Source organism: Delphinus delphis, chromosome 15, assembly GCF_949987515.2.
Source record: "Delphinus delphis chromosome 15, mDelDel1.2, whole genome shotgun sequence".
Lineage (NCBI taxonomy): Eukaryota > Metazoa > Chordata > Mammalia > Artiodactyla > Delphinidae > Delphinus > Delphinus delphis.
Genome location: NC_082697.1, coordinates 42,486,832 through 42,509,799, shown reverse-complemented (window position 1 = coordinate 42,509,799; position 22,968 = coordinate 42,486,832). Strand labels below are relative to the sequence as shown.

The window sequence follows — 22,968 nt, the reverse complement described above, 5'->3', positions numbered from 1 at the left end:
AGAGCTGCGTAGGACTCCGTGTCGAAGAGTAGACGCCTCACAGGAGAGGTCTCTGCCCCAGGCTTGTGTGGAACATTCACTCTAGACAACCCCGTGTCCCTGTCCTCATGAGAGTGCCGTCAGGCCGGGAAAGGCAGCATCTGGCCCAAGCAGCTGAGATGCCCAGCGCTATCGGCCTGGCCCAGTGAGCGCAGTGCCAGGAGACGGGGGTCAACCAGAGAAGAAGGGGCTGGTGGATGCTGTGGACGGCAGTCTGGTGACTGAGACCAGCCTCTGGAGTTGGGAGATGTGGGTGTGAGTCCTGACTCTCCCACTTCCATGCTCTGTGACCTCTGGGACATCACTTAAGCCTCCCAGACCTCAGTTTTTGCATCGAGAAGATGGAGATGATAATAGTCTCTACCTCATAGAGTTGTTGTGGTAATTAAATGAGGTAGACCATTAAAAGCTCTCAGCGTGCCTAGAACATTGCAAGCCTTTGATGAGTGGCCTCTCCGTGAGAGGAGCGAGGAAGGAGCTGGTCAGCTTGGTGTGTGCATGTGGGGGACAGTCCCAAGGAGATACTCGGAGGGGTGTTACAGGTAAGAGTTAAAGGAAATAAACAACTACCTTGGAAAGAAGGCGTCAGGAGCCTGGTGGGGGGTGTCTCTGGCAATCATTGCACCCCTCATCCTTCCGCTGGTCTCTCTTGGCCTCCCCTTTGAAAGCTCATGGTCCCCTGCAGGATTTAATTTTTGTTCTGAGGGCATTTTACAAAGCACGTGCCAGTTTCACATTGTGTGGAACAGACCCACGGGGGCCCATCTCTCCCATGACTTCTGCCTCCCCCCACCCCGCTCACTGCCCCTGTGTAGATTGCCTTTAAAAAAACAATAAAACATGCCCACAGCCTGTAGAAGAAGGAGTTTATGAAGTCAAGGTATTCAGCGTCAGTACTGAAGTATGCCTTAAAGATTAGCCACCTACACTTGATTTTCTGAAAGCATTTATAAGAAAAGACCTTATATTTTATTTTATTTTTTTTTGCGGTACGCGGGCCTCTCACTGTTGTGGCCTCTCCCGTTGCGGAGCACAGGCTCTGGACGCGCAGCCTCAGCGGCCATGGCTCACGGGCCCAGCCGCTCCGCGGCATGTGGGATCTTCCCGGACCAGGGCACGAACCCGTGTCCCCTGCATCGGCAGGCGGATGCTCAACCACTGTGCCACCAGGGAAGCCCAAAGACCTTATATTTTATACTGCTGGTCCAAGAGGCTAAAAGTAAAAAGCCTAGATAGGTGTCTAATATATGTTATTCTTAAACCTTTTTTGCCAACTTGGAAAACAACTCACGGGCCTCCGTCTCCAGCATAGTTGTGCTGTTTTCCTTCTCTCCCTTCATCTTCTCTCCCCCCCGCCCCTCCCCCCCCATCCCCGGATCCCATCCCATTCTCTCTCGCCCTCTAACAGCCGGCCCCTTGCATGTCTTTGTGCTCCATTTCCTGGTCTCTCCCTTTCCCTCAATTGCTCACTCTGAGACATCTCCAGACCCCCTCTTGCTCTGCCACTTCCCAGTTTGCAATCTTCCTGAAAGAAGATTGGGTTTCCTCTGACTTTCGTCCTCCAAGTATCTGAGGCAGGGCTGGAATGTTGCCGAACCTTCTCAGCGGCCCTGACCCAGGGTATTTCTCAGAGCAGAGACTCAGGTGTGACCCCCCCACCACCAGGGTGGGCAAGGGTTGCCTGCCTTGTGTGGTCCCTAATGGCTACAGAGATTTCAATTTGCCTGCTTTTCTTTCTGATTTTAATGGAGAAGATGCTGAGTGGAAGAAACAAATTGGATATTGGATTTCACAGATCCTTCTCCTGCTTTGCCCTTCTGACCCTGATAAGCCACTGAAATTCCGGATGTCCTTGAGTTTTTGTAATACTCCCCTATAAAGTGAACTGCCCTGGGGAGGCAGCTCGGCTTCTGGACTTGTTTTCACACACCAGGGAGGGCGGGGGTATCTATGGATCAACAGTAGAGGGAGAGCTTTGACAGGAAGCACTTTAATTTTCTCCCTTCAGCCGCGGGTGCTGTGGAAAACATTGGGGGCACAGGCAGCAAAAATTACTAATACAAATGTGTGTATTTAAGTATGTATTTTACATATATTTATAATGTATATTGACTACGTGCAATAGCAGCCTTCTAGTACAATGGCTGGTCTTGGACCGAGGCCTGAAGCCCTAAGGGGAAACTTCTTTATTGGAGGAATAGCAATAAACTAGACTCACCGGACACCATTATATGGAAGTAGATTTCATTACTGAAGAAGTGCAGACAAAAGAATCGAACTCATCACCCCTGCACACCCCTCTGTTCCAGTCAGTGGGTGGGCATGGGTACCTGGAATATTACGCTGCAGTTGAAACGAACAGACCACAGCTCACCCAGCCAGGTGCACGAATCTCTCAAACATCACGTTAAGCAGTGGAAACCAGATACAGAAGAGTGCACCCTGTGGGATCCCATCAATATGAAGTTCAAAACCTGGCAGAACTAATCGATGGTGCCAGAAGCCAAGATGGCAGTTACCCTGAAGGGAAAGGGTGTGCAGAGGGCTGCCTGGGCTCCAAAAATGTTGTGATATTTTTATTCCAATGCTAAGCACGCCAGCGTGTTCACTTTTTGAAAAGTCATTAGGCTGTACATTCATGATGGTTGCTGTTTTCTCTTTGTACACTTCAATTTTTAAAAAATTAACTCATCAAAATCAGTCGTCAAGGTTGCTTGTAAGCACTTTTCCCCAGCTCGGCAGTGTGCCCGGGATGACGGGGAATTACAGAGAAGAGTGAGATGCTGTCTGTGACCTCAGGAACCTTCTGGAAATTTAGTTCCGTCTGGTGTCCCCGGCTCCACCCCTAGCCCTTTGGGTTTGTCATTCACCAGAAAGAATTTGCTCAGCCCACCTGTGTCCTGTGGCTCTGGACACAGACGACTCACCCCATACATTTTAGAGCATCCCGAGGTCACCGCAAAGATCACTTCCTAATCGCAGCATGTCTTTGACCAAGGGAGCAGTCTAGGTAAAGGGAGCTAAGGCTGCCCTGTTCTGCTGAGTGGAGATTTGTCTTGCAAGGAAAAAGCTCTTCCGTAATGCTTAAAATCAGTTGGCTCAGATCCTTCTATCTGGTGGTTTCATCGAGGTGTACTGATGCGTTCATTTTGAGAAAAGCCATCACCTGCAGCTACTTCCCTGCTCTCTCTTTATGGTGCTGCCCGGGCAGGGAAGGGGGTCTCCAATACGTTCTTTTTGCCTTTTTTTTCTAGTTTTTATTTTCACTTCTCTTTTCATTATCCCTTCAGGCTTTACTGGCCCTTCAAAGGGCCCCTGCTTCATGAACTAATGACGACAGATGTTGATACAACATTGGTTGCCGGATTTAAACACCTTCCATCCGGTTAGAATTCGTCTGGAAGGCAAGCTTGTCTTGCGCTTTAGTCTGCACTTGAGCGCGGCCGTGGGGACACGGGCTGCACGGGAGCTGCTGAGATGACGATTGTGCTCCCGCTTCTCACCACGGAGGGGTGTAGCTCACACGCAGCGGTGAGCTCGCTCCCTGTCCTTGTGCCAGATCACCTCTCTCTCCATCTTGCACAGTTAGCTGCACACATGCATTTCATCGTGAGCATTGGCTGGTCGGGTTTGGTCGATATTTCCTACTAACTGTGTTTGCTGGACCCTCGGGTCCTTCCAGGTCAATGTTCTCAGCTTTCCTCCCTCACAGAAAAGTCAAGGCAGGTTCCCTTTTGCTTCTCTGATGCAAATAAGTACTGGAGCGAGGTCTTCATCTTCTAGCAATTGGTTTTGGCACCTTCTTACCTCTACCTGATCTCTCTTTCAAGAGCCCTTCTTGAGCAATTACCATGAGACCAGGAAGTTAGGAATATTGAACAAAGGAAAAAGAGTCTGAGTTAAAAACCCTTGTTTTCAAGTCTTCTCTCTTGGTTACTAGCCTTGCTCCCCGGATAATGGGTGTTACAGTAATAAAATAATAATAAAAATAATAAAATAATAATAAAAAAATAATAAAAAGAGCTAATTCTAGGCAGAGTATGACGATAACTTATGAAGAATATGAAGGTATTTTATCTTATGAAGATAAGGTAAAATTAGGTGACTTTGGAAACTTCTGGGTGTGGTACAAATGTTTGTCACCTTGCTTTGGTGAAGTTTCACAGGCATCTACGTGTGTCAGCACTCCTCAGTTGATGAGTACCTTTGAAGGATATGCAGTTATTGGGCATCAGTTATCCATCCATAAAGCATAAAAAATTAGAAGTTTGAAGATTTTTAGAATCTGTAAATTGCTATACAAATGTTAATCATTAGTAATCCTTGTTACTGTTTTTAAGAAAGTAGCTAACATTTTCCTTAAGCAGAATGTCTTCTTTCACAGGTAAATTTGAGGTTGGCAGTTCGTTCAGGTAGCTGAATTCGACTTCCCCCAGACCAAGGTTTCTCATCTGTGGCACTAGTGACATTTGGAACCAAATAATTCTCTGCACAGAGGCTGTACTGGGCATTGTAGGATGTTAGCTGCATCCCCACCCTCCACCCGCTAGGTACACCGCCCCCCTTGTGGCAATCAGAAACGTCTGTGGGGCAGATCACCCTGGCTTGGGCACCACTGTTCTAGGCCATGTTTCATAGACAAGTGTTTTTGTTACTCAGAGTCCCTAATTACTATGTTTAATTTGTGACAGAGACAGTAATAAAGATTCAGGCCTAAAACTGCTCCCATCCGTATTTTCTGTTATAGAAAACGTTTGCCTGACCTGAAATATGTGAACTATTTCTGTGTCCTCTTTTCCTTTAACACATCTTGCTGGCACCCATGTCTGATTTCAGCCCCAGCATCTTGGGTCCTGGTCTCAGACGTGCTTTGCATGTTTGATGCCAGAAGAGGCGGCCGATGCTGTGACAGACGTGTGCAGGGGAGAGGGGCGAACACGGGGTTCAGAGCAATTAATCTTAGCAACAGCTTCCTTTTACTGGTGATCATAGGATTTGTAAAGGGGTCTGCAAATATCAGTGCTTGCTACGGACCCTCTCGTCCCCAGTATTGCTTTTCCTTTGGTTTACGAGAAGGATCCAAAGCAGAGAAAGCCTGTGCCCTTTAAAAATGCTCGTTTAGCATCGTGCAGACCGCTAGCCTTTTTGTTCTCCTCCTAGTTGCCTTTTAATGAGTGATTTGGGGGGGGGGATGACTTTATTAACTAGCAACACTGTTGCTGGAACGCAGACCCCAAGCCCAGCCGCCACTGCCCAGCATCCCTCTGGGCGCTGTGTGCAGACAGGTCCAAGCTGTGTCCTAGGAGCCAGGAAGCGTCACCTGCACGCCGGGCACCATGGCTGCTCCCCAGGTGGGTCTGATGGGGCAAAGGCGGTGGCGGAGGGTCCCTGCGCTGTTTCTAATGACAGTGGCAGCTCCTCCACGCTCCACGGGACGTTCCTCCCCCCTACCCCCGCCCCACAGTGTCTTGACCGTGTTTTTGCCTCTTGTCTCTTCCCCAGAGGTACCTCAGGGACTTTTTCAGCGTGATGCTCCAGTCAGCGACGTCCCCGCTGCACATCGACAAGGTGGGGCTGACACTGTCCAAACACACCGTCTGCGAGTTCTCGCCGTTCTTCAAGAAGGGCGTCTTCGACTACAGCAGCCACGGGACGGGGTAGGGCCGGTGATGGGGCCACGCCACGCAGTGCCTTCTCGTCCGAGCGGCCCCCCAGCCGGGGGCCTGGACCCCTCACCGCTTCCTCCTAGTGCCTGAGCGGAGCGTGGGGCTGGGGGGCCGGGCTGGCTGACGGTGACCTTGACGGCGGCTGTCCCTGCCCCTCGCGGGTGCATGTGGCCTTCTCCCTGTTGTGTGCAGAATCCGTCCCCATGGCTCCATCACCCTGGGCCCCCGGGGCCAAGCCAGCCTGGGGCTTCCCGAGGTGGGTGGCTGACCACACCTCCCTAATGACTTTCATCTGGTTTCCTCTTTCACCAAAATACACTCTTATTTTTTTATATTCCTTCCATGTGGCTGGCTCCCAAGAAAAGCATTTTAAGTTATTTCATTGTATTTTGCTTTTTCCCCATTTGAGTCTGAACTTTTTATATAATCCCTAAGCACTGATGTTTACACAGAATTTCATATTCTGCAAAAGGGATTTTCGGTCCAGTCATGACTGGAGTCTTCCATGCTTGACGCATTGGATGTAGGTGACATCAACTTTTATAAATCCATTCAAATAGGATATTTGTTAAATCTTGAATATTCAAGAAGTTTTCCCCAAATGGCGGCCGTGCACTCTGACGCTTTCTCCGCTAAGCACAAAACGAGCGCCTCGCTGAATGCATATTTTTAAACATTTTGTTCACATTTTTGTTACTGAATCTACTGGATCTTTAGCTGAAAGACTAGAATTTCCTGTAGTTTATTAACGATCCCTTAAATCACTCAGGACTTAATGTAGCATCACACATCTATGTACAGTAAAACTGCTTTGTTTTACTAAAGAGAAAAATGTGAGAAGAAAAAATATATATGTGGTATATATTGAAATATATATAATTCTGCCTATAGATTTATATATGTACACACTCCTGTATGATAGTTATATCAAAATATGTAATCATTCACTCCAGATTTATTAAAGGTATTTGTTTTTTCAAGACTTAAATTGAGCTGCTATCAATATTAAATGAAGTAATGGAATCTACCCTGTAGCTCAGTTTGAGTTTGTGACATGATCGTTCTTACTGGTCTGTTTAAAAATTTATCTAACGTTCTTGGAAACATACATAATGTATAATTTAGCATTCCTGTAGTAGAAGATGCCCTTATAGCTATGAATGAAGTCACAAATGAATGGGTAAGAAGACATGCTTGCATTCAACCTTCGAGAATATGCCTTCACAACCGAGCTCTCCAGTCTGAAAAGTATATTTAAAGATGCAATTATCCCGATAAGGGGGAAAATCATTATTGTGCTAATTAGATATCATAGTTTAGCGTGAAAAAAAATGAGGGTTTTTTTGGTTTTTTTTTTTAAATTGCTGCAGGAAGACTTGCTTTTGAGTGCAGTTGTGATTACAGGGAGAGGTTAGGGGTAATTACTACTAGAGAATTTAAACCTAGAGATTAAAGGATAAAAGCTGGGAGATAATTAACCATAGGTCATTTATCTAAAAGGAGTCAAAGCTCTGAAGATTGTCCCTTGTTTGCTGAGTAAACGAAATGGTTTTCTTCAACTGAGCAGATAATCTGTCTCCTGCTCTTTTGGACCCGTATCCGAGGCCAGGCTCCTGGCAGGTGTTTTCACTAGAATCACACAGGGCACAAGAACAACTTGGCAAGAATAAATATCTGTGTGTTTGTAGGAAGCGCAGGAATCGGAAGATTCTTTGATTCCAATCCTCATCTGAGGTACTTAGTATTGAGTTGGGGGTTCAAGTACTGGCCGGCTCTGGGTAAATCCGGCTGTAACACACGGGCATCATCTCACCTCTCTGAACCTCAGTCCCCATCTGAGAATCACACTGTTGCACAAGGGGACCTCTCGGTTCCGATCCAGCCCAGAGTGACAGGCAGAGGGACTGTCACCAGTGTGTGGATGCGAACTGAAAACTTCTGATCGGACTCAAACAGCACCTTAATCTGAGTAAAACTTGAGGGAGTGTTGGCAAGCCAATGAAAAATCTCCTCTAAACAAGGAATGGGATCCCTTTCTGGGATGAAGAGTAGATGACAGAGGCAGGATGACAAAACTGAAGCTGCATTAATTTGGACGAATTCAAAGGAGTAAAAGAAAATTAGCAAGTACGTATCTTATAACTTTCAAGTGCATCAGATAACAAAGGAATGCCAAGCTGACCACTAAAGGCTGTTCAGAGTGAGGTACCACCAATTTATACATGCTTTTGTAGTCAGCTGGAGAAATCTAAGGAGCGTCAACAGAATTCTTTATTCAGGAAGCTTTAGCATGTCCTCCTGGGTCTTGCTTACACACTGAAATATGTGCACCAAACTTGTGTGGCTCACAAGTAGCAGTGTGCCCTTCAGCCTGGCTCCCACCCAGACCTTGCTGTTTCTGAACCAGAAAGATTCAAATTCAGCCCGATAATTAACCAAGGCATGTGAGTAGGGGGTAACCAAGTCACGCTGGCTCCTTAATGATGGACATCTAGAAGATTCCTGGCCCACAACGTAGAGATGCTCTGAAGATTCATGAACAGGGTATCCAGGCCCCAGGGTGCTTCTTTTTATATTTGTTTGCAGAAAGAGCTAGTTCTGCTCAATCTGGCCCCCAGCTACCCACTCAGAGCTCTGGGCAGACTCTTTCACGAGTCTGAGCAGAAGCAACCAGAAGCTTTCACGGCCTAGAGCATCCGTGAACTCAAAGTGTAGCTGCTGTGGGCATGCAGTCCCCAGCCTCAGAGCTGAGCCACATTGGTGTTGTGGGTTCAACTTTTACAGATGGGATTTCCCCCCCCCCACCCCGGACACATCCCCCAGCACGTAGTCCCACGCCTGCCCCACTGTTTCCTCCAGCTTGTTCTTGGAGACAGAGAGCAGTGTGGCATCGTAATGTGGCTGGTTTTTACTCATTCTGCACCCACCACAGGCAAGCCGCATCCCCTCAGAGAAAACGCAGGTAACGATTCAAGCCTGATGCAAGAGAGAATATTCAGTGACCTCTTGCTTCCAAAGGGTTGTGTTGGAAAGAGGTTTTTACATTCACTGTCTTTTACAAATGCTTAGAATGGTGCCTGGAGGTTTCATGAGTCCGGAGTTGAACGGTTCTGCCCCAGGAGACCCTGTCCTCCCATATCCTACACACACTGCAGGAGTGGTTCAGTTTGGACTTTGTTCCTGGAAAGGAGTAAGGAAATTTAGGTAAAATAACTCCATGGCAAAATCAAATGTTATTTACATAATCATGATAGGTCATTTATGTCTTGGAAAAACTAATTAAAGAAAGACCATCTAAGGTGAATCATTCTTGACAAATTGAGCCTGTATAGCCCTCCTTTTATGACAGGGCTCTTTCCACAGGCAAGAGGAGGACCTGACTGTTGACCTTTACCTTTGGTTTCGAGTGCTTTTTCTGAAGCTAATATAGTAGGTAGAAAATGATTCTGTGATGCTCACATTTAAAATTTTGCACATACAGAGTTATTTCCAAGTTGAAACAAATCTACCAGTTCCTTACTGTAAATTTCTACAGCATCATATTTCAAATTGGTCCTATGATAGTGCCTGGGAGTTAGCAGGGTCATGTTGGAATTGGCCAGGCTGATATCTTCAGAAGCCTTCTTTATTTGGGAATCCAGTAGAACCAGTTACATGTAAAGTGGTGGGAGGGACAGAAAGGCAGTTGACTGACCTGAAGGGGTTCAGGGTTGTGACTTCACCCTTGTTCCCTGCAAATAGCATTCGCACACGCTTTTCACTGTGGAATTACAGACAACTAGAACTCTGGCACCTAAGGCTACCCCGTGCCTTTCTAGGAGTGTCTCCCTTCTGTGTATCTCTTGCTGAATGACTAAATTCAAAACGTCCTTTCTTTAACTATACTCATTTGGTACCCCTGTATTTGAAAATCATGAGGCTTTTTTCCTAAGGATTATCTCTCCCAAAACTGACTCTTCTGTGGGAATTTGAGATTCATCAGTTTGGTTTTGCTCCTTCTCCGTTGCTGGAAAGGCAGACTCTTCCCCATTCAGAGAGAGACAAGTGGATGTGTTTGCAAAAGAGATGCACAAGGCATCTCTCTTTAAGCGTTGAAGATGGGAAGGTGCACTGGTACAAAATTTGAAACGCGTGGAGGAAGATGCGTCAGTAGAAAGCCCCACGTTGGGTTAGCATCACAAAAAAGTCAGGTCACCAGAAAGAGAAACCGTTCTCCAGAATTTAAATCTGGAAAAAAAAAATGAAAAATATTGTTAAATAGCCTCACTGCTCGAAAGCAGAGTTACTTTCCTCCAAGCGTCAGGAATCCTTACGCACAGTTAATATTTGCGGAAGTTGCTGTATCTTTCCAGTAGCCCTTCAAGTTGTGCCTGAGAGCTGCTCACTAAAGAACAGCCCGAGGGTGGCTCCTTCTTCATTTCTTTGCCAGGCAGGAAGGAGGGAGGGAGGGAAGGAGGGACCTGCTTTTTCAAAGCATCACGGACCATCTTCAGAGAAAAGAATCACAGTGAATAAGAATACCAATTTGTGGTGATTAAGAACTTTTTGAATATTTGCACTTTGGTTGATGCCAAACTCTCTTAGCTTTTCTCCTCCAAATGAGAAGCCATGGACAAGGAGGGGGTGACTTGCTGTCACATATGATGTTTTTCTCCTGTGGTGTTTTGAGCCTTGATTTCAATGAATGCAATAAGAAAAGTCAGTTCACAGAGGGTGCAGGCCTTCTCTTGCGGAGTAATATTAGGATACTGGTTATTTATCCTCTGTAAGTGGATGGAGAAGGTCAAGTTTGCAGTCATAAGGGATTTCCCATGCCTTCAGATACAGGGGCAGCTGCCACGCTCCCCTCACGGTCTGGAGCAGACAGCTTCTCTGAAGAGGCCGTGGTCCCTGGGCTCGCTCTGTGGGATGTGCTGCCGTGTGTGCCACTGATCAGAAAACCAGTTCCACAGGCCACTGTCTGTCCCCACCTCGTTAGCACACAGGGTGAGCCATCCCTGGGTGCCAGCCCCTCTGCTGCTCTGTGCCCTTTGGGGGCTGGGAGGCGGGGGGCAGGCAGGAGGGAGGTGAGCCTGGGACAGTCCATAAGGTATGGATAGCACTTGCCCTACTCGAAGCCACTGGTATAAACTCATGTCATGGCCACCTCTCCATTCTCTTCCTGCAGTGGGAGGATGGAGGGAGGGTCAGCCCGAACTCTGGCGCTTCTCGTGACCCCACTGGCCACATGCTGTGTCGAGGACCTGGCTGAGAGAGAGGCACAGAGCGTGCTCAAAGCTGGCTGTGCCCCCCTCATTCCTGGTCCTCAGGGGCCTGGCCTGCCCATCAGTGCCCCACGCTCCACCGGCTAGTTGTTAGCACAAATTCTTCTGCTTCACCTCCTCTGTTCCCGCCAGGTGCCCCTGCACAGGGGCGAGCCGCGTGGCCGAGGGCCTGCCCTCAGGGGCTGTCATGCCACCCAGAGCCAGACCAATAGTTGCAGTTACGGGACCGCAAATTGAGATAAATGTTACAAAGGCAGAGCAGGAGATGCCAGGGGAGGATGTACTAGAGAAACAGTCTTACCTGGGGGGCTCCAAGGTTTCCCTGAGCAGGTGATGTGTGAGCGGAGAGGTGGCCCCAGAGGGAGGAAGGAGCTGCAGCGTGAAGGGAATATGTCAGAGGGAGACAGCCGTCGGGTTTGGGGCACCTGAGGGCTGCGGGCCAGGATTCTGCAAATGGGATCGTGCTTCCCATCAGCTTCCACTGTTTTCGGAAGGATATTCCTGGGGGAGGAAGATAAGAGCACGTGGCAACTAGGACAGCCTTCAAAGCCGCGTGTAAGAGGGAGAAACAAACTTCCTGATGAAGTGTTAACAGCCAAGGGGCATGATCTGGGCCCAGGGGTCCTCTCCTGTCCTGTGCCATCGAGAGGCTGGCTGTCCTGCGACTGGAACTTTGACCTCTGGCGTGTTTGGGGCTCTGAGATTTCAGAGGCCCGAGGCCCTTGCCGTTGAGACGCGTGACCTCCCCAGACCGTCGGAAGTCCAGCTGGGCTTGGAGCCGGAGGTGAGTGCTCGCTCACTGGTACACTGAGTTCTTGCTCCAGTTGAAGCCTGGCCCTAACGCTCATCGGCTACCAGTTGATTCTGGGAGAACAATCTAGAAACCTTCCCCCCCAAACTCCGACACAACCCATCCCTGGGTTGCTGTCTCTGCCACTTGCTGGGAGCTGATCTCCATGGCCTCTGCCCTCCAGGAGCTCACCTGCAAAGGTAAAATTTGTTCCAAACCTTTATTGGAGGCCAAGAGACTGGACACTCGTCTCTCGAAGCAGCCACAGCCGTGTACCTGCTCAGTGCAATACTCGTCACGTGGGAAATGACACCACAAGTATCTCCTGCCTCATCCGGACTTAGCTACAGGCTAGTTTTCTTGAAATGGAAAGAAGTATTCAAAGACTGTTTTCAAAAGGCAAGGAGCCAAAACATTCTAGGACACCCATTCCTGGGCCAAAAAGAGTTGGTTTTACTCTGTTCTTATGGGACCAAGAAAATTACTTTGGGAGTATTCCCTCTAATTCCATGATCCTGTAAGGCAGAGCTACAGTCTGGGTAGACCCTGCAAGTGTAGATGAGGATGTTTCTAGAGCATCTGGCAAGGAAGTTTATATGCTGTTGCGTAAACCCAGTGGTTTCTTGTGGTCTTTTTGGAGCTGGCAATAGTGCCCTTACTAATCTGTGTTGGAATCTCCTCTATTCCCCGTGGACTCTCCATTCAAGGTGGGCAGCTTCATCCCTTCTGCCCCAGTGATCTGAAATGCTACTCACCTGAGAAGTTACATCTCTGTGTTTATCCCCTTGAGAGGCGAGATCAACCATAACATTCCCAGTACCTGGCCATGACACTGACTTTCAGAGACCTGAAGTGCCTGTTTTCCTGGCCGTTCTGAACTTCAGGACTTGGGAAAAGCTATTTCCTAAAGAGATTTAACATCCCGTGAGCAAAGACGTGGGAGGTGGAGACTTGGTTTTGTTTTTCCCAGTGTGTGATAGGCCTAATGACTACTTTTCTAAGGCAGAGGCTGTATCTGCTAAGCCAGGGAAATCTAAGAGCTGTCTTCCCACTGGAGCTTTTCTGCTCACCTGTGCCAGGAGGTCCAAGAGGGAGATCAAAGGGAAGTGGGTGACGTTGGAGAGCAGGGGAGTCATGTAGGAAAGGAGTTCTGAAAAAGCCCTGGCTCGGGACTCCAGGATCACAAGAAGTAACTTGTGATTGGCCCAAAAGCCTTCTGGCTCTGGGGCTCAAACTTATTTCAGTGCCATGATAAGATCCTCAAGCAATGAAATGAACATTTAATACTTGCTTGCATTCCTATCTCAGCCTTCCAGCCAGCCCACACTGGTGGGCTGGCGGTTGTCTTCCTCTCAAAATGAAGGCTGTCCAGGAAGCTCAAAGAATTTAATGTGTTTTCGTTGAATTCCTTGGTATCAGTGACAGACAATCAGCTTATCAGTGTGGGGTTTGACAGGTGGTGGAGAACACATCTGGTCACACAAGGAAAGCGTCCTCTTGCAAAGGTGCCGGAAGTGTGAGTGGTAACAGTCTCTGCCATTTGAGAAATAGGCTGTCACAAGCTTATCAGTGGAGACAAGCCCAAACCATCCCTACAAATGCAAGGGAACTCAATTAAAAGGGAGGAAGTCTGAATAGATAAAACATATTTTAAGCAATCTCTGTAACTAGCCATCATCCACTTTGCAAAGAGGAAACGGCCAAATACAGGTAATTCAGAAAATGTGTTCAGGCACTTAGGTTCGTCTTTCTCTTCCACCATCCCTTTATAACGAAAGACCCTAGTTCAGAATCTCCCAATTTACCTTGTGTCCTGTATCCTTTTCTGGGAGCAGGAAGTCCCCCGAGGACTAAAGGGCCTGATGCGCCATCTTTGCCTCTGCTGTCCTAAGGGAAGTTCAAAGGCAGGGACAGACTTACTTTGAAGATGCTTAGGCTTAAGCCTCTTCCATGTACAGGCTCCTTCCAAGGTGCCTGGGTTCTCCTGGGAGGAAGAAGCAGCCCAGCCTTTCATGGGATGGGGGTGGGGCGGGTGGTCTCTGTCCCCGCTTAGGCATCACCCCTCATACCTGGTGGTCCTACAGGCACTGTCGCCCACAGCAGCTGTAGGGAGGTGGGAGCAGGGAGGAGAAGGACCCAGCTGAGCTGGACCAGCACCGCCAAGGCCAAGGCCCTGGGGGGCTGGTGTAGGGAGATCAAAGAGCTGGTGCTTTAGGCAAGAAGCACTGCCGGCCAGGGGTGGTGTTTCCAGTAACAAGTTGTGACACTAAGGAAAGCCCGTCTTTGTAGTCTCTCTAAAGATGATGTTATATCATTGTTTGATACAGAAGGGATCCAAGAAAATGCGGCAGAAAAAAAAGGGGAGGGGAGGAGCAAGTGTAGAACTGAGGCAAGCAGTTACGTTAATAATGAATGTTTACTATAATTACTATAAGATTCTATTTCTGTGACATCTCAGAAAGGCAGAATTACAGAGAAAGCAAGCAGATGTGAGGTTGCCAGGGGCTCAGGTGAGATGGGGGCGAGGTCGGCCACAGAGGGGCAGCTGGGGGGATGTTTTGGGTTGAGGGGACGATTGTGGGCGTGGTCTCACAATTGTATGTGTTTGTCAAAACTCGTAAAGCTGTGCAAGGTAAAGAGTGAATTTTACCACATAGAAGTGATGCCTTATACATATTCAGTAATTCAGTCCGTGAAGTGTGCTGGCTCTATTGCATACCATGTCTGTTTCTGCTTCCTTTGTATCAGAGACAGCTAACAAGGTCCTGTGGGAGAAAAACAAAAATGCAGCTGCAACCTCCAAGTCCAGTTGGTGAGTTTAGGGCCAGGGTGTGATGGGGATGGGGATGTGGTGTGGTTTTTCTGTAAGTCTGTCTCCCCCCACTAGCCCATTGGCATGCAGACGGCAGGGACCATTCCATGGCGTGTCCAGCATACAGCAGGTGCTCAATAGAAGTGGAATCAGTGATGGGGATGCTGGCTCACCACCCACACCAGCTCCAGAGTGCCCTGCCTTCCCCACACCTCCCTCCTTCCTCTCCCTCCCCAGCCCCAGCCCCTACGAGTGTCTAAAATGTTTCCACCGTCTCGTGGCTAAAAGACCATCGGTCGAGATGAGGTCAGTGTGATTCTTAGAGGAAAAGGGGTCCAGATGGCTTTCTTCCCAGCCTCACAATTCTTCAGGAAGACTCCCCGAGGCCGATATCAGAGTTTACCTGGAAACAGGAGAAGGAATTCACCAGGAAAGTGACAGAGGGGCTCCCCAGGGGCATCACGGGGTGCAGGAGTGGCCGATGAGGATGACCCTGGTGTGTTAGGGGCCAGCAGGGGCCTGCCTGCCGTGGCTACGTGGGGAGGGGCTGAATGCTGAGGTCCTGGGGCCAAGTTAGACAAGCCCCCCATGAGGGGTCAGACTTCATGCCCAACTCCATGGGAAAACAGGACACTGAACAGCTGTCGGCAGCTTCCTGTCTCTGACTCCCTCCTACGTGCTGAGTTCAGGGGGGACAATACTACGTTCTCAGTTCACTGCTGGTTCCCTCGGTCAGTGCCTGGCGTGTTCAGTGGGATTAAATTGAATCAGTGTGTGTTTGGGGGCTGGGGGCTGGGGTAGTGATGACGAACTTTCTAAAAAGATCCCTCAGGCTACTTCTGGAAATGGACGGGGTTGGGGGGTGTGCGACATGGAAGAAGCGAGAAAAGTAGGGGGACGGCGGGGGACAGGAACCTTAGCTGGGCAGCCTCTGTGGGGATGGAAAGAGAGAGTGGGCATCCCCAGAGGGGGACCAACAAGATTTGGTGGACGGGCATCAGATGTGATTCCCAAATAAAGCTGGTGAGAAAGACCGTGCCCTTCTAAAACTGTTCTGGCCTGAATCCCTGGGCCTCCTGTATTTGGGAGGAAAGGAAAAGCCAAGTTCGCAGCTGATCGGCCTTTGCTCCAGCATTAACAGACTGCAGGTGCTACCCCGAACCCCACGGGTGGAGAGCTGCTTCCAGGCTCCAAGAGGCGCTGTTATTTCTTGTTCTAGTAAAAGGCCCGAGCGGAGAGCAAAGGGGAGGTTTATAACCAGAGGCCCTCAGACATCCCAGATGCGACAGATGCCCGTGTGTGTCTGTGGGACACGGAAGAAGGGAGACAGTTGGGTTTCCAGGAAGTCTGGAGATGGCAAACGGCAGCCAGATGGCCCCAACCTGGGGGACCATCATGGCACGCTGGAGCGTGAAATCAGGTTTCGGAGGGAGGGGAGGGCGTGGTTTGGCAGAGGCCTGGGGGAGGGAGTCTCAGCCAGAGGTTTGCGTGGGATCTCGGGCACGGTTGGCCTAGTTTTACAAAGAACGCAGCAGGTGTGGGGTGAGGGCGGATACGCACTGGGGGCCTTAGTGCAAAGTCTTCCCACGGCCCCAGTTCATCCCGCACGTGTGACCCACTATCAAACAGGACGTGGGTCCATGGGTCCTTCCTCCTCTTTCCCTTCGGCCCTCAGCAGGCTCAGGTCTGGCCCAGCCCCTGAAGCCTGCTTCCTCACACTTCTTCTCCCCTTTCTCCTCTTTCCCTCCACTGCTCCATCCAGGGGCAGAATTTACAGGCCAGACCCACGGAGTCCCCGCTACAGGAGCAAGCTGAGGCTTCCTGGCCATCGGGGTTGTTTCAGTGAACTCTGCTCATCTCACAGAGAGGATGTTCATGCACTCGTGGGCTGTCTGAGCAGGTCTGAGGTCCACAGGGCAGCGTTAATGAAGGGAGGACCCCTACAGGCATGGCCAGAAGCTGCTGTCCAGAGATGGAATTTCCTCTCTCTCTTTCCTCACTCTGAAATCTGAGCTCTACTTCTAAGGCCTTCCTTCCAAAGGATTCAGTCAGGTCCATCCAGATTATCCAAGACAACCTCCCTTACTTAAACTCAGCTGATTAGGGGTTTTCATTACATCCGCAAAATACTTTCAGAGCAACACCTGGGTGAGCATTTGATTGAATAATTGGGGACTGTAGCCTCAGCATCACAACACCATCAAAGAGGCCTGACTCAGTTTAGAGCTTCCAGGCTCGTCCAGCCACAGTTCCATCTGCTCCAAACCTGGAAACGTGCTCAGAGGCCCGACTTCTCTACAGGCCATCGCATGACGTTCCGAGGTGCCCGGGGCTGGGCTCTGATGCCGCGGCGGGGAAGCTGCTGGTTTCCAGGTACAACTTTATAAGGGTGGACGGAAACAGTAGTGGTGTCATTCCACGGATTCAGGAACAAGCTTAAATTGGTTCTCCACTGGATAATGAGAAACCTTGGTTCCCCACTGGATGACGAGAAACCTTGGTTTGCTGTGATAACATTTTTTTTTTTTTTTTTTTTGCGGTACGCAGGCCTCTCACTGTTGTGGCCTCTCCTGTTGCGGAACACAGGCTCCGGACACGCAGGCTCAGCGGCCATGGCTCACAGGCTCAGCCGCTCCGCGGCATGTGGGATCCTCCCGGACCGGGGCACGAACCCGTGTCCTCTGCATCGGCAGGCAGACTCTCAACCACCGCGCCACCAGGGAAGCCCTATGATAACATTTCTGAGATGCCCTAAGCTTGCTATTTCTTTTCCAAGATCCAGTCTGAACTATAAAAGTACCTAACAAGAGTGGTGGGAAATTTTGACTCCAGAAACGCAGCCCAGGGTGCGCCCCGTCACCTGGCATATTCCTCTGAACAGGCCTCCAAAACTAGCATCTTAGATACTCCACAGGGTGGATGGTCAGCCAGGAACTTGCCCCGAGGATGTGCCTGAAGAGATGGGATGCCCGGGAGAATCTAGGCTAGCTGGGTCTGAACATGGCAGGGATGCTAGTATGAAAGGATGCAAATGGTGTTGGCATCAGAAACACCATAGAACAAAAACTGGAAAAAAAAGTTTGCGACCCATGTGACAATGAATAATATAAGAGCTTATATTATTAATAATATAAATAAGAGTAAAGAACTCTTTCAAATTAATAAAAGGGGCACACAATCTATTTTTTAATGGCTTTTTAAAACTCTTTGATTTTACAATGGCAAAGGATATTAACACAATTTAAAACCAATAAACGAAGTTTGTGACCCATGAACATACCAACGGATGTTCAGCTTTACTGGAAATTAAAATTATGTCATCACTGCAGTATCATGAGAGACACTTCAGACTGACGAAAGTTTCAAGAGGTTTCTGAAAACATGAAGGAACAGATACTTCAGCTGTATGAATGATCCCAGCCAATACCTCAAGAAGTAGGAGAGCCGCCCCTCTGAGCCCAGCCAGCCCACACAATGCTGAGACGGAGTAAATTGTTGCTGTTACAAGGTATTACGTTTTAGGATAGTGATAGACACCTGACGTATGTGTTCAGAATTCTACAAAAATAATCAGACAAATGCACAAAAATGTACAAGAGCACTTACTGCAGTCTTGTAACAATAAAAATACTGGGACAAAACTAAAAAGATGCCTATAAACAGCTTAATAAATTAACATGCCTCTAGTACAGTAAAATGCGATGCATTTCCATTAAAAATTAGAATGAGTCTATACTCATTGACATAGAAATATAAATGTGATCCATTAAGTGGAAAAAGCAGGTTACAGGAAAGTGTTAATAGTCCATGGATGGAACATGCAGGCTCCAGAGCCAGCCTGAGTTGGAATAGTAGTCCTCACCATCCACCTTCTGTGTGACCTTGGGAAAGGCACTGTACCTTTCTGAGCTCTCAGGTTTCTCATCCGGAAAATGGAGATTCATCATAGCACCTGCCTGAGATTTATAAGAATTAAGCGAAGGTAATTAAGTAAACAGCTTATTAATGGTGTGTGTACGTTTAACTCGTAGTAGGAGCTATTAACGGTAGCTAATATTATGATCATAATCCATTATTAAAATATATAATTATTAGTATAATATTAACATTAGTTTGTTATATAATAGTCATCCTATCATATTAGTATTAATAAATAACAATACAAGAAACTATATTTTTACAAAAGTATATACATTTATATGTAAATAGACTATATATTATATATATACACACACACACACACACAACGGTAGAATTAGCAGAGAATTATTTTCTTCCTTACCCTTTTTTCTATTTTCAGAATTTTTATGGTAAGCTATATATTTCATTTTTTATAGCCATTTCTAAATTTAAAAAAGCAAAGCAAGAATGCATTCTGGTTTTTTCACTTCTTGATAATTTATTTTGGCTATGTTCATGAAGTTTCCCTAGACTGTGTGTGTGAGTGTGTGCGTGTGTGTGTGTGTGTGTGTGTGTGTGTGTTTTCCTCACATAAAATGCTGTTCCAAAGAAAGGGACCCCCCTAACTGATAATAAGCTCCAGGATTGTTGATTTAAACACACTGCTCATAAAGCATTGAGTGGATCTGTCCTTTCAACTAGAATCCGTTTTAGAATATTTCATCTCCCCTAAGTCTGGTGATAAGTTGCTCATGGAAATGGGACATACCATTTTTAAAAATCATTGCCATTTGTGATGCCTAAAATGTAAAAAACAAGTAGACCAAATCCATTTTTACCTTAATAAAGTAGTTCTACTTTATTATATATTAAGACATTTATAATATTAGCGCTAAAATATCCCTAAACTTTGAGATCTTTCTGGACAAGCATGAGGATTAGTTTTCAGCATTACAACAGGGATCCTTGAAGTCAGCTAATTTTCCCCAAGTTAATACATGAGATAAGCCTGAAGTGCTAGAGATAAATTGATAAGGAAGGTCTAAGTGTGTAGAGGACTCACACCACGGACCATCTAAGAGAGGGGCACTGTCTAAAGCCTACCAGACAAGTGATTGTCTGTGAATAGATACACACCATAGGGCCCTTTTTTTTGGAAATTTACAAGGCATTTTCTTATTTCAAGGTTTCCTTTAGTTGCTTCAGTAAAGAAACATTTTGACCACCAATTTTTCCCAAATCATTTGATCATGAAATCTTTTTATTTGGCAATTTGCTTGGGAAAGGAAGGGAGGTGATTGTTGATAGAAATAAGACCTATTGTTATTTTACAGAACACATTCTTCTGGATGGACCAAGGATGGAGGGAAGGAGGAGAGAGAGGGAGGAATAAAAGAAGGAAGGAAGGTAGGAAATGACACCGGAAAGAAAATGAATAAGGTCTATAATTTCTAATTTATGATTCCAAACCCAAGAACTCCCTGAAATCAAAGACTTTGTTTCTTTTTCTTTTTGTTTTTGTTTCTCCCAAGATTGATGCGTCTCATTAGGCAGCAAAACTTGACTAGAAGTGACATGAGGCTATGGTATTTATAATTTTCATTGATCCCTCTTAGTGAGAATATGCCTGTGTTTTGCTGCAGAAGTATTCCTGTTAGCTAAGATGATGATGGAGTTCGACCTTAGACTGATGGGGTGTCATATAATCTAGTGTCACTGCATTATGTTACCTTTTCCAAATCTGAAACACTGAATTTAGCCAATTCTCAATTTGAAGGGATTTTGGGAAGGGATGGTGGGTCTGCTTTGCATCCATGTTTTCTAGAGCCATCCACGCCAGGTACATTTACTTCCTTGCCTATGAAGTGGGGAGAGGCCCTCCCAGGTTTGTTTTGGTGGTTAAATATGATAACACATGCTGGAAATCCAACACACTTCTGGACACAGTGTGTGTTTCGAAATGTCTGCTGGTCTCTTCCCAGTTTCTGCTGGCCTCTCCCCACCAGGCCCACCTGGTCCGCATCCATGCTCAGGGGTTCCTGAGCTTTACCTGCCTCAGAGAGCAGTGAGCAAAGCCAAGGTCATGACTCTATTTGTTCCTTCTCCTGTGGAAACCCTGACATAATTACCACATATGTCACTTCTGCCCTAACAAGCTATGCCTAGGCTTGTTTTCGTTTTGCTTCATACAGCTTTAATGGCTTCATCTGTGTAAAACATACTGTTTTAAATTAAAAAATTAAAAATTCAGAGGCAGATCTTCTGACAAGACAGTGGCACCCTCCGTTGGCGGCCGTAGCGTGGGAACGCTTGACCATGTCAGGGGCTGTGCCTACGACTACCGCATGCTTACAAATGTGATGAATCTGAGTCTGCAGCTGTAGGTCCTGTTACATGAGGTACACATGCACACAAATATACAGAGAATACATCATTTGGGAAGCTGCGCAAAAACTGGTAACATTATTTGCTGTGTGGCAGAAAATTACATGGATGTGACAGGGGAAGGGGGGAAACTTTTCACTGAATACTGTTTATATACTTCTAATTTTGAACCACAAAAATGAGAAATCTACTCAAGAAGGAAATTATTTCCTGAACCTTTTCTCTTCCTGTCACAACAATTTACTCACTAGAGTCACCATTTGGGCTGGGATATTGGTTCTTAAACATATAGGGAATTACAGTTTCTTTTAAAGATCTGCTGAAATCGATGGAACCTCTCCTCAGAAGGATGTACTCTCGTGGGGACACACACACACACACACACACACACACACACACACACACACTTTTATATTCAATTTCAGGGCATTCTTCAGTTCAGTTACAAACTCTAGGTTCCTAACTCCTGTTAAAAAAAAAAAAAAGGTAAACAGTAAAGGGCAAATGAGGGGACTTTATTTCTCACATCATTCCCTCTTAGAAATTTACATAATTGGCCACTTCCTACAATATATATCTCATTGTTCTTTGTTTTAGACCATCTCACCCTTCTTTGTAACTAATTTTCTTCTTTTTCTCCTTTAAAAAGAAGGCTTCAAAAAGTAGACTAATTATGTGATTACACTTTTTAAGACTTCCCTAAATTTCCTATCTCTTCTTGGGAATTGATTTCCCCCGACACGCTTTCAGAAACACACTTTGCTCACCCCTGGGACTTACTTCTGAATAACTACTCTTTTTCTTGTCCTTGAACTGACTTAGTATAAGCCTTGTGTTCCTCTTTCTTTTGCTATTAGTATCGTTTCTGGAATCATTTGGAAAGAATTTTCTTAATATGAGGCTTCAAGAACCAGCATTTAAGTTTCTCGCACCTTTTCTCTTTTTCAAACTGTAGAGTATTAATTTCAGAGACTCTTCATTCTCATCATCTGAGTAGAATCCCATGTGCAATAGAAGGAAACTAGCACAGAACCAGCACACAGCAGGTGCTCAGTAAACGGCAGTGTCTTTCCTTTCCCCAGGATTGACTGCAGCTCAGCCCCAGTTGTCTGCAGGTGCTGTCTTCCTCTTTTCCTGAGACTGGTGTGTTCAGGCCATGCTGGTGACTGTACCAGGGAGACAGAATCTGAAGCGCATAGCCTCACATTCAGGAGAGTTACTCTGACTGCTTCACTACACTGGTTCCAGCTTCAATCTGGCCCTCCAGCCGGACCTCCCCTTCAGCATCTCCCTAGATGCTGGGAACATTGCCCAGTGATGACTCTCAGCTGAGTCCCACCCCCAGAATTGCACTTGGCTGAAGGGAACCCCCTCCGCCGAGGCTAGGACACTTCCCCGTGGGCAGTGCCCATCCAATGACTGGTCAGTGCAGGAGGAGCAATACAGAGGACTGGCCCCTTCCATGGTTCAGGGTTCAGGGTAACTTGGAAGGGCTGTCTGAGCTCAGAGCTCTTTGTGGGATGGGCTGAGGCTGCTGTTGCAACTTCATGACATCCTGATGCCTCCCTCTGCCCACCCAGCTTCCCTCACTCCTTCTGTGATGCTGTCCCAAGAGCCCTCTGCAAAAATCTACCTGCACCTAATTCACTATCTCAGTCTCTTTCCTGGGGAACCTAGGACTCAAAAACTCTCAGACATTGAGTCATTCTAGAAAACTGTGCTTTTATGATAGCTGATGGTGCAATGAACATCATTTAAAAAAATTTTTATTTATTTTTGGCTGCATTGGGTCTTCATTGCTGCGCACGGGCTTTCTCTAGTTGCAGCGAGTGGGGGCTACTCTTCGTTGCAGTGCGCGTGCTTCTCATTGCAGTGGCTTCTCTTGTTGCGGAGCATGGGCCCTAGGCATGTGGGCTTCAGTAGTTGCAGCACGCAGGATCAGTAGTTGTGGCTCACAGGCTCTAGAGCACAGGCTCAGTAGTTGTGGCACACGGGCTTAGTTGCTCCACGGCATGTGGGATCTTCCCGGACCAGGGCTCGAACCCGTGCCCCGCGTTGGCAGGTGGATTCTCAACCACTGCGCCACCAGGGAAGCCCCATCATTTGTTTTTA

The 22,968-nt window shown here is 47.2% G+C and overlaps 1 protein-coding gene across 2 annotated transcripts in view; it reads left to right on the top strand.

Annotated features, from left to right (window-relative positions):
• The window catches only part of KIF16B (kinesin family member 16B), a 280,899-nt gene extending 274,178 nt beyond the window's left edge, over positions 1-6,721 (top strand). For both annotated transcript variants that reach the window (XM_060031261.1, XM_060031259.1), the window contains one exon: positions 5,542-6,721. In XM_060031261.1, the coding sequence (XP_059887244.1) occupies positions 5,542-5,700 (159 nt within the window). In that variant the 3' untranslated portion in view covers positions 5,701-6,721. The remainder of the gene's footprint in view (positions 1-5,541) is intronic.
• The last annotated feature ends 16,247 nt before the right edge of the window (positions 6,722-22,968 follow it).